This window comes from Gopherus flavomarginatus, chromosome 2 (assembly GCF_025201925.1).
Source record: "Gopherus flavomarginatus isolate rGopFla2 chromosome 2, rGopFla2.mat.asm, whole genome shotgun sequence".
NCBI lineage: Eukaryota > Metazoa > Chordata > Testudines > Testudinidae > Gopherus > Gopherus flavomarginatus.
This window is the reverse complement of record NC_066618.1, coordinates 47,971,706-47,983,886: the sequence shown is the minus strand read 5'-3', so window position 1 is coordinate 47,983,886 and position 12,181 is coordinate 47,971,706. Positions and strand designations below refer to the sequence as shown.

The 12,181-nt window shown below is 49.8% G+C and overlaps 1 protein-coding gene across 2 annotated transcripts in view; it reads left to right on the top strand.

Moving 5' to 3' along the window:
- Positions 1-458: 458 nt before the first annotated feature.
- Positions 459-12,181, top strand: part of CDK6 (cyclin dependent kinase 6) — a 201,024-nt gene continuing 189,301 nt past the window's right edge. For both annotated transcript variants that reach the window (XM_050939664.1, XM_050939663.1), the window contains exons 1-2: positions 459-970; positions 5,386-5,890. In XM_050939664.1, coding sequence (XP_050795621.1) covers positions 5,658-5,890 — 233 coding nt within the window. In that variant the 5' untranslated portion in view covers positions 459-970; positions 5,386-5,657. The remainder of the gene's footprint in view (positions 971-5,385; positions 5,891-12,181) is intronic.

The window sequence follows — 12,181 nt, the reverse complement described above, 5'->3', positions numbered from 1 at the left end:
CTCTGAATCAGGCCTTATATTGCAGGGGCTCCTGCAATATAAATAATTATGTTTATACAGCACCTAGCACAACAGTGCCCCAGTTATGACCGGGGGTCCTTTGGCGCTGCCTCAGTGCAAATAAGAATCACCTTAAGGTTTTTGCTCCCTAATGATGTCTCTCTCTCTCTCTCTCTCCCTCCTGGGGTGCATGCCTCTGGCAGTTGCGCTAGCGGCGACCCTTGCGGTATGTGGCTGCCTTTGGCAGAGGCACATGAAGGATTTCATTGAGTGTGAAGACAGAGAGCAGAGACAGAAAGCAGAAGGAGGCGGCTGCAGCCTTTGTAGTCGGGGAGGAATGCGGAAATGTTAAAGCACTATGTCAAACTTTTTTGAAACGGGGTCAAGTCACATTCAGCCAGCGTGGGAAAGCAAGGGGAAAAAAAAGTTGAGGGGGGGGGGAGGTTTGCGAGCTGTGCTGCCGCCACTGTTCTCAGAGTGAGCAGGAGCGGAGAGAGGCTAGAGAAGCAGGAGCAGCGGGCGGCTTGGAGGGCTGGTTTACAAGCCCCGCACACGGGGCAGCTGCGTGGTGCAGCCTGCAGGGCTTTGATCAGCTGCAGTCTGGTGAACACGGGACTTTGAGTCGCTTTTTTTCCCCCCCTTGCCAGGCAGGGGGTGGGAGGCCGAAGCCGCTCTAGTTCTGAGTTAAAGAGCCCTTGGCAGGAAGGTGCTGCCAGGCTGCTGCAGGAGGATGCGAGCTGAGGGCAGCAGCAGAGCCGAGGAGGAGCAGCTGCTGCAGCTACCTGTGTGGCCTGGGCTGCCGCAGCAGAGACCTGCTGGCGGCATCATCATGTGAATATTTATTACCCGGCTGGGGTCTTCGCTCGCGGTAATCGAATGGGAGGTTTGCTTCGGGGAAGGTTATTTTTCCCCCCTGCGGAAGCTTATCTGGGGCTCGTGCGGCGATCGGGGCAGCTGTGGAGCGGACCAGGTAATTGGAAGTGGCCATGTGCTTCTCCTACCATCTAGTATTACTGCCGAACGCCCCGCAAACAGCCCCCGCCCGGCTGGCTGGTTTTGTGGCTAAGGGGGCTTCTCTTCCTCGAACGGTGTGATCGGAGCTTTGTGGGGCCGGCCCCCAAGACGTTCAGCCCTGGCGCTAGGGGTACAGCTTCTGCCGTCCCCCTCCTGCATGTATTCTTGTTGGGGGGAGGGACAGCCGTGTATGGTGCCGGGGCACGAGTCTGTGCTGGGGGGCCCGTTCACGCCTGTTTTCTATTTTCGGATATTTCAGTGGGATCCCCAGTGCTTCTTGTCCGGGGAGTCCCCTTCTGCCGCTGCATGCATCCTTATTGGGGGGGCCCTCCTTGCACGCAGTCTTACTCGGAGGTGATTTTGCCCTTCCTCCCCCCAGTCCCGCAAGCATTCTTGTTGGGGGATTGGTGCGAGGGGATTTCCCGAGCATGCACTCGTAAGAAGATGTTTGTTTCTAGGGGGTGATTCTGCTCAAGCTGCCCTGGTAGGGGGGCTGCTTGGGGGGTTCCCCGCGCGGGCAGCCCGGGGGGGGGGCTGCTTGGGGGTTCTCCCTCCGGTGCCCGCATTCTTCTCCGAGCAGTAACTTTCCATGGGCGAAGCCCTCCGCGGTTCAGCAAGAGCGGCTCTGGCCGATCCCTTGGAGCGCTACTAAACGCCGCCGCGGTGCGCGCGGAGCCTGAGGCGCACTGCGAGGCCAGGCCCCTTCTCCCCGACCTCACACACACGCGCGCCGTGGGAGGCACGGAGCAGACCCCCGGCGGGGGGCGCCCCAACGCCTGAGGCGCGCAGCGGCCTGGCCCCGCGGGACGAGCTTCCCTAGGGCTGGGCAGCCAGCTGCTGCTCCCGGAGACAGGCGGTGCCTCCCTTCCGCGGGGCAGGGCGCTGAGCCGCTTCCTCTCCCGCGGGGCTCCCTTGCCCCCTGGCTGGGGGCGTTTCTGCTGTTCCTCCGGGTACTGACCTGCTCCCCCCTCCACTGGTCTGTTCCTCACCCCCCCATCACTGACCTGCTCCCCCCATCACTGACCTGCTCCCCCCTCCCCTGGACACTTCCCTGCCCCCCATCACTGACCTGCTCCCCCCTCCCCTGGACACTTCCCTGCCCCCCATCACTGACCTGCTCCCCCCCTCCTTGACTCTTCCTCACCCCCCCATCACTGACCTGCTCCCCCCTCCCCTGGACACTTCCCTGCCCCCCATCACTGACCTGCTCCCCCCTCCCCTGGACACTTCCCTGCCCCCCATCACTGACCTGCTCCCCCCTCCCCTGGACACTTCCCTGCCCCCCATCACTGACCTCCTCCCCCCATCACTGACCTGCTCCCCCCTCCCCTGGACACTTCCTCACCCCCCCATCACTGACCTGCTCCCCCCTCCCCTGGACACTTCCTCACCCCCCCATCACTGACCTGCTCCCCCCTCCCCTGGACACTTCCTCACCCCCCCATCACTGACCTGCTCCCCCCTCCCCTGGACACTTCCCTGCCCCCCATCACTGACCTGCTCCCCCCCCTCCTGGACACTTCCTCACCCCCCCATCACTGACCTGCTCCCCCCTCCCCTGGACACTTCCCTGCCCCCCATCACTGACCTCCTCCCCCCATCACTGACCTGCTCCCCCCTCCCCTGGACACTTCCTCACCCCCCCATCACTGACCTGCTCCCCCCTCCCCTGGACACTTCCCTGCCCCCCATCACTGACCTGCTCCCCCCCTCCTTGACACTTCCTCACCCCCCCATCACTGACCTGCTCCCCCCTCCCCTGGACACTGACCTGCTCCCCCCATCACTGACCTGCTCCCCCCATCACTGACCTGCTCCCCCCTCTCCTGGACACTTCCCTGCCCCCCATCACTGACCTCCTCCCCCCATCACTGACCTGCTCCCCCCTCCCCTGGACACTTCCCCACCCCCCCATCACTGACCTGCTCTCCCCTCCCCTGGACACTTCCCTGCCCCCCATCACTGACCTGCTCCCCCCCTCCTTGACACTTCCTCACCCCCCCATCACTGACCTGCTCCCCCCTCCCCTGGACACTGACCTGCTCCCCCCATCACTGACCTGCTCCCCCCATCACTGACCTGCTCCCCCCTCTCCTGGACACTTCCCTGCCCCCCATCACTGACCTCCTCCCCCCATCACTGACCTGCTCCCCCCTCCCCTGGACACTTCCCCACCCCCCCATCACTGACCTGCTCTCCCCTCCCCTGGACACTTCCCTGCCCCCCATCACTGACCTGCTCCCCCCATCACTGACCTGCTCTCCCCTCCCCTGGACACTTCCCTGCCCCCCATCACTGACCTGCTCCCCCCTCCCCTGGTCAGTTCCTCACCCCCATCACTGACCTGATTCCCCATCACTGACCTGCTCTCGCCTCCCCTGGACACTTCCCCGCCCCCCCCTTCACTGACCTGCTACCCCACCCCCATCCCTGACCTGCTTTCCCCTCCCCTGGACACTTTCCCACACCCCCATCACCGACCTGCTCCCCCCTCCCCATGACACTTCCCCATGACACTTCCCCACACCCCCATCACTGACCTGCTCCCACCTCCTCTGGACACTTCCCCCACCCCCATCACTGACCTGCTCCCCCACCCCACATCACTGATCTGCTCCCCCCTCCCCGGACACTTCCCTGCCCCCCATCTCTGACCTGCTCCCCCTACCCTTGGACACTTCCCTGCCCCCTATCACTGACCTGCTCTCCCCTCTCCTGGACACTTCCCTGCCCCCCATCACTGACCTGCTCCACCTCCCCTGGACACTTCCCCGCCCCCCATCTCTGACCTGCTCCCCCTACCCTTGGACACTTCCCTGCCCCCCCATCACTGACCTGCTACCCCACCCCCATCACTGACCTGCTCCCCCCTCCCCATGACACTTCCCCCGGACACTTCCCTGCCCCCCATCTCTGACCTGCTCCCCCTACCCTTGGACACTTCCCTGCCCCCCATCACTGACCTGCTCCACCTCCCCTGGACACTTCCCCGCCCCCCATCTCTGACCTGCTCCCCCTACCCTTGGACACTTCCCTGCCCCCCCATCACTGACCTGCTCCCCCACCCCACATCACTGACCTGCTCCCCCCTCCCCGGACACTTCCTCACCCCCACATCACAGACCTGCTCCCCCTCCCCTGGACACTTCCTCATCCCCCCATCACTGACCTGATCCTCCATCACTGGCCTGCTCCCCCCTCTCCTGGACACTTCCCTGCCCCCCATCACTGACCTGCTCCCCCTCCCCTGGTCAGTTCCCCTCACCCCCATCACTGACCTGCTCCCCCACCCCACATCACTGACCTGCTTCCCCCTCCCCGGACACTTCCTCACCCCCACATCACTGACCTGCTCCCCTCCCCTGGACACTTCTTCACCCCCCCATCACTGACCTGATCCCCCATCACTGGCCTGCTCCCCCCTCTCCTGGACACTTCCCCGCCCCCCATCTCTGACCTGCTCCCCCCACCCTTGGACACTTCCCTGCCCCCCCATCACTGACCTGCTACCCCACCCCCATCCCTGACCTGCTTTCCCCTCCCCATGACACTTCCCCACACCCCCATCACTGACCTGCTCCCCCCTCCCCTGGATACTTCCCCCCACCCCCATCACTGACCTGCTCCCCCACCCCCATCACTGACCTGCTCCCCCCTCCCCGGACACTTCCTCACCCCCCCATCACTGATCTGCAACCCCACCCCCCATCACTGACCTGCTGTCCCCTCCCCTGGACAGTCCCCCCCATCACTGACCTGCGGTCCCCTCCCCTGGACTTTTCCCCCACCCCATCACTGATCCGTTACCCCCTGCCCTGAGAATCTCCCCCCCACACACACACACGTCCCCAGTGCTGACCTGCTTCCCCTCCTCCACCTTGCAACTCTGCCCACTGATCACTGAGCTGCTACCTCCTGCCCTAGGACTCTGTCCATTCTCATAACTGAACTGCTAGCTGCTTCTGTAGGACTGCTCACTCAACCCACATCCCCAACACTGAGCTGGTACTCCCTACCTTGGGACTATATCCCACCCCCCATTCTCAGCACTGAGCTGGTACCCATCCTTTCCCTTGGCACTGACTTGCTACCCCTCCCTATGCAGTGTTGAACCTACCCAGTAGCCATACAGTGCTGTTCATGCCTTGCATTCCTACAGCATTACACTTGCTCCCATCATCTGCATCATACTGTGTCCTGCATACACCCATCTCATCAAATAATGTATGTCAGTCTGTTTTTCTCAGTTATTAAACCATGTAAAGTAAGTGAACTGCAGATGCATGTTATGTACAGGGAGAAATGATGTTGGAGAGGAGACAACCCCAGCACTAATGAACTTCTAATGTTTGGATTTTTTTTGTCCCATAGATCTAACTGGCTTTATCCAGACAATGATCCCAAAGACTATATGATAATTTTTGGTGGCTGAGAGAGAAAGAAGGCATTTTGGGGACTGTATTGAAGCAGAACAGGGGAGCAGGAGGGTGAAATCATCCTGCCTGCTCCTCCAGCAGTGGCAGCTCTGCAACTGGTGTGTACAGTGCATTTTCAGCAGTAGCAAAATACTAGTTTGCAGGAAGCTGCCAGTTCAACAGCAGGACCCGAGGTACTCCAGAGACAAGAGAAGAAGCAGCACCAGCATGGATAAGGACAGCATGAGCCTAGCTGACCAGCAGTATGAATGTGTGGCTGAGATTGGTGAAGGTGCCTATGGGAAGGTATTCAAGGCCCGAGACTTGAAGAATGGAGGTCGTTTTGTAGCCTTGAAGCGTGTGCGGGTGCAGACAAGCGAGGAGGGAATGCCACTCTCCACCATCCGTGAGGTGGCAGTATTGAGGCACCTGGAGACCTTTGAGCATCCCAATGTGGTCAGGTGAGGCACTGGAGTGAGACCCATGGTCAGCTGAGTTCTAGTATTGGTACATGGTACAAGGGTGGATTGGACACCAAGTTGAGTATATGGATGGAATGAGCATTAAATTGATACATGGAGTGTGGTATGAGGTTTCAGCAGGCAAGCGTGCTGCCTGTCTGATCTCACCTCATCCTTTTGCTCTGCCTCCCACCTACAGGCACCCATAGGTGTGTGACATAAGTGTTTTGAGTAAATGGGCAAGGAGCCATATATACCCTTTGATCTCTACAGGCACAAGAAGAGGGAATGAAAAGAGAGAACTCTTTTGTCTTGCATATCCACTCTGCCCAACACAGCTGATTTTTGGCAGACCTATTCATTATGAAAGTGGCAGTGGATAATGTAATGTTCCCACCAACTTTAGACAAGGAGTGGGAATTTGTAGGGTTCTAGTTCAGTGTGTTAAGCATAAGCAGGAGAAGTGACCACTTAGAACCGCATTTGTGGGGCCTTCTACCAACAGATACAGAAATGCAATTTGCAAGCACTATTTCCAAAGTGTCAAGAAAGGTACAAGGATGTCCTTATTGTGACTGGTAATTCTGAATACCCAAACCTAAGTTTTTGAACACAGGCTGCCTCTGTTATGAAGCCTTTATATCTTTACATATTCAACTTTGTGCTTACATAATGTATAGGTCAGTTTTAAGTGGTTTATTAATCTGTGCAGATTGTGTCCAGGGATGCTGGAAAACTTGAAAAAACTTAGAGGGAATTTTGCTAGGCATATTTGTGAAGCATTGTAGGAACTGTCCTCTACTATGTAATTGATTTACTAGTAAATGGTTATACGTTTTAAACTTATTGCTGATTTTGGTTAGCCCTGCAATCACGCAGAGAGTTTTGGAAAGTTCTTTTGAGCCATTTCTTTCAAATATGTAGAATTCTTTGTTTATCATTCATCTTACTTTATGAACTTTAACAAATGGACAGTTTTATAGCAGGTGTACCTGTACGTGACAATGCAAAACCTCACTGATCTGCAGTTTAGGTGAGCATGTAGCATTAACAAAAGTACCTCCAATATTTGTGCATCAGTTCAAATAATGCAACATTAGACAGCACAATGAAGACAGTTCGTACTTTTGTGACACCAAATGTCTTACAGGCCTGGGAAGCCAAACTACAAGATGAAGTACATGCTGTGAGCCATGTGCCCATTTTAGGGTCTGGAGTTGAGGTTCTATGTTGGAGCTGCAGTAGGAGAAGGGAGATTGGGAGTAATTTTTTAAATGCAAAGGTAAATGGATAGAGAAACTCTCTAATTTTTTCTTTTCCAAACATTGTGGCTGTAGAGTCTTATTACTCCAAGGACTGGGTAGGCAAAGGGTTTACGTTCTAAAAATAGCTTAGGAAACAATGTGGTTTTTTTAAAGTGGGAGGAATCCTTTACCTTATTGTGTGTCTTTTAGATCTCAACTGGACTCCAAGTAGAGACCTCATTGAGGTTAGTGGTGTGGTGTAGACTGGAGTTCACAGCTTCGCTGTTTGTTTGGATAGAGACAGTTTTTTGATGGCCATCTAGTAATACAGAGGACTAGAAACTTAATCTGAAATTTTCAGATGTGGATGTTTAAGGTTGGGCAGCATATTCGTATTTAGGCACTGAAACAAGTGGCTTGATTTAGAGGCGCTGTCTGAGTGGAGGCTGTTTCTGTTGACAGTAGTAGGAGTTGGGGGTGGTCAGAACTTCTGAAATTCAAGCCACTTATTTTGGTGCCTAAGTATGGATTTAGGTGCCTAGTTTTAGACACTCCCCGTTTGAAACTTTTGACCTTTATTTGTTTAAATGAAAGCCTAGATTGTGTAGAAAAAAACTAAAAACCTGGAAATACTTAAATATAAGACATACCTATGGAATTTTTGTCCCTACTGAGATCACTCCATATACAGTGATCCAGTAAGAGGCTCTGTTCTTGAAGCCTCCAATTTTCATGAACACTTTAAATTCAGCAAAATCACAAAGAACAAAATATCTGAAAAGAACATGCAAATACAGACGAGTTTTGCTCAAATTAAAACTCAGAGCAGCCTCTATTTGGTATTTTACAGATATCTCACAAGTTAAAATATTTATTATAAGATCAAATGAATAATTCATTATCTCCAAGCAACCTCCAAGAGGACGGAAGTGTATAATGCAAGGGCCGGATCAGAAGATAAACAGTCACATAAAAAAGAATCTGGCACATCAGAAAAGGGCAGACAAATAAACAGGGACAAGTTTTTAAAGTGCTTGTACACAAATGCTAGAAGTCTAAATAATAAGGTGGGTGAACTAGAGTGCCTTGTGATAAAGGAGGATATTGATATAATAGGCATCACAGAAACCTGGTGGACTGAGAGCAATCAATGGGACACAATCATTCCGGGGTACAAAATATATCGGAAGGACAGAACAGGTCGTGCAGGGGGAGGAGTGGCACTATATGTGAAAGAAAATGTAGATTCAAATGAAGTAAAAATCTTAAGCGAATCCATATGTTCCATAGAATATCTATGGATAGAAATTTCATGCTCTAGTAAAAATATAACATTAGGGATCTATTTTCGACCACCTGATCAGGAAAGTAATAGTGATGATGAAATGCTGAGGGAAATTAGAGATGCTATCAAAATTAAGAACCCAATAATAATGGGGGATTTCAATTATCCCCATATTGACTGGGAACATTTCACTTCAGGATGAAATGCAGAGATAAAATTTCTCGATCCTTTAAATAACTGCTTCATGGAGCAGCTGATACGGGAACCCACAAGGGGAGAGGCAACTCTAGATTTAATCCTGAGTGGAGCGCAGGAGCTGGTCCAAGAGATAACTATAGCAGGACCGCTTGGAAATAGTGACCATAATACAATAGCATTCAACTTCCCTGTGGGGGTAAGAACACCTCAACAGCCCAACACTGTGGCATTTAATTTCAAAAGAGGGAACTATACAAAAATGAAGGGGTTAGTTAAACAAAAGTTAAAAGGTACAGTGACTAAAGTGAAATCCCTGCAAGTTGCATGGGCCCTTTTTTAAAGACACCATAATAGAGGCCCAACTACAATGTGTACCCCAATTTAAGAAACACAGTAAAAGAGCTAAAAAAGAGCCACCGTGGCTTAACAACCATGTAAAAGAAGCAGTGAGAGATAAAAAGACTTCCTTTAAAAAGTGGAAGTCAAATCCTAGTGAGGCAAATAGAAAGGAGCACAAACACTGCCAGCTTAAGTGTAATAAGAAAAGCCAAAGAGGAGTTTGAAGAACGGCTAGCCAAAAACTCCAAAGGTAATAACAAAATGTTCTTAAGTACATCAGAAGCAGGAAGCCTGCTAAACAACCAGTGGGGCCCCTTGACTATCGAAATACAAAAGGAGCGCTTAAAGACGATAAAGTCATTGCGGAGAAACTAAATGGATTCTTTGCTTCAGTCTTCACGGCTGAGGATGTTAGGGAGATTCCCAAACCTGAGCCGGCTTTTGCAGGTGTCAAATCTGAGGAACTGTCACAGATTGAAGTGTCACTAGAGGAAGTTTTGGAATTAATTGATAAACTCAACATTAACAAGTCACCGGGACCAGATGGCATTCACCTAAGAGTTCTGAAAGAACTCAAATGTGAAGTTGTGAAACTATTAACTAAGGTCTGTAACCTATCCTTTAAATCTGCCTCGGTAGCCAGTGACTGGAAGTTAGCTAATGTAACGCCAATATTTAAAAAGGGCTCTAGAGGTGATCCTGGCAATTACAGACTGGTAAGTCTAACATCAGTACCGGGCAAATTAGTCGAAACAATAGTTAAGAATAAAATTGTCAGACACATAGAAAAACAAACTGTTGAGCAATAGTCAACATGGTTTCTGTAAAGGGAAATCGTGTCTTACTAGTCTATTAGAGTTCTTTGAAGCGGTCAACAAACATGTGGACAAGGGGGATCCAGTGGACACAATGTACTTAGATTTCCAGAAAGCCTTTGACAAGGTCCCTCACCAAAGGCTCTTACGTAAATTAAGCTGTCATGGGATAAAAGGGTTGGTCCTTTCATGGATTGAGAACTGGTTAAACGACAGGGAACAAAGGGTAGGAATTAATGGTAAATTATCAGAATGGAGAAGGGTAACTAGTGGTGTTCCCCAAGAGTCAGTCCTAGGACCAATCCTGTTCAATTTATTCATAAATAATCTGGAGAAAGGGGTAAACAGTGAGGTGGCAAAGTTTGCAGATGATACTAAACTACTCAAGATAGTTAAGACCAAAGCAGATTGTGAAGAACTTCAAAAAGATCTCACAAAATGAAGTGATTGGGCAACAAAATGGCAAATGAAATTTAATGTGGATAAATGTAAAGTAATGCACCTTGGAAAAAATAACCCCAACTATACATACAATATGATGGGGGCTAATTTAGCTACAACAAGTCAGGAAAAAGATCTTGGCGTCATCATGGATAGTTCTCAGAAGATGTCCACGCAGTGCGCAGAGGCGGTCAAAAAAGTAAACAGGATGTTAGGAATCATTAAAAAGGGGACAGAGGATAAGACTGAGAATATATTATTGCCCTTATATAAATCCATGGTATGCCCACATCTCGAATACTGTGTACAGATGTGGTCTCCTCACCTCAAAAAAGACATTCTAGCACTAGAAAAGGTTCAGAAAAGGGCAACTAAAATGATTAGGGGTTTGGAGAGGGTCCCATACGAGGAAAGATTAACGAGGCTAGGCCTCTTCAGCTTGGAAAAGAGGAGACTAAGGGGGGATATGATAGAGGTATATAAAATCATGAGTGATGTGGAGAAAGTGGATAAGGAAAAGTTATTTACTTATTCCCATAATACAAGAACTAGGGGTCACCAAATGAAATTAATAGGTAGCAGGTTTAAAACAAATAAAGGGAAGTTCTTCTTCACACAGCGCACAGTCAACTTGTGGAACTCCTTACCTGAGGAGGTTGTGAAGCCTGGGACTATAACAATGTTTAAAAGGGAACTGGATAAATTCATGGTGGCTAAGTCTATAAATGGTTATTAGCCAGGAAGGGTAAAGAATGATGTCCCTAGCCTCTGTTTGTCAGAGGATGGAGATGGATGGCAGGAGAGAGATCACTTGATCATTGCCTGTTAGCTTCACTCCCTCTGGGGCACCTGGCACTGGCCACTGTAGGTAGACAGATACTGGGCTAGATGGACCTTTCGTCTGACCTGGTACGGCCATTCTTATGTTCTTAACAGTACTTAATCATGTAATTTTGAATATTTAGTTTTATTGGAAATTTATCTGGAAGAATGTTCCAGGACTTAATTATGTTTTCTTGAAGACTGCAGCGCTTGCCACAGTCAGCATTTCAGATGCGAAAGGTTAGGTCATTATGTACCAGTGAGTCTGGCACCTCTGCAGTGCACCTTCTTTCCATCTGTGGGAGTAGAAAATAAAAAGCAAGTTCAAGCAGTAGCTCTTCTGGGATGGGAGAAATTCGATTTAAAAGCATACCTCTGTTGTTTTCATTGGTATCTTTTGAGTAGGTGAAGTTTTAAGTATGTGTTGGAGTGTTTGAAATAATTTTCTTTTAATGAAGACTGACTTGTTTGTATAGGAAGGAACAAAGATTTAAATGTTTTGATTCCTTTACCAAGCACAGTAGAGGATCTTGTTATTTCTTGAGATTAAAGGATTACTTTTTTTTATTATGTAAATGTACCCGGAAAAAGAAATGCTGTATATGAAGATCTGTAGTTTCACTCCATTGACGTATCTGCACACAGTGATTAAATGTATTTTGTTCATTACAAATGTTTATTATGTGAGTAATGAATCTAGAAATTGCAACGTTGTCAGCACTAGTGAATTAAGATAGTGAAAAATGCAGCATTTTAATGCTAAGATAAAAGATGCATCATTATCATATAACTAGAATAAAAATTAAAATAGCATTTAAAATGAAGTATTGTTGTGGAGGGGAAATTTCTCTTTTTCAAAATACTGCAAGCAGTCTGTTTGAAACTTATAAGTGACAAATGCAAGTAAAACTGGTGTCTGAGTAATGAGATGTGCGAGCAGTGAGTTGTTCAGTACAAACTTATGTTGGCATTATAAGTCAAAAATGTAGACAAACTTCAAATAATTGAGCAACACGTGATCAGTGCACCTGAACAAATTTGCTTCAGTCTGCTTGCTCCAGATGATATATATCAGCACACCCACAAACGATATAACTTTCAGTTAACAGCAGAAGTTGCCTCTTCCTCTTCAAAACACCACAGGCCC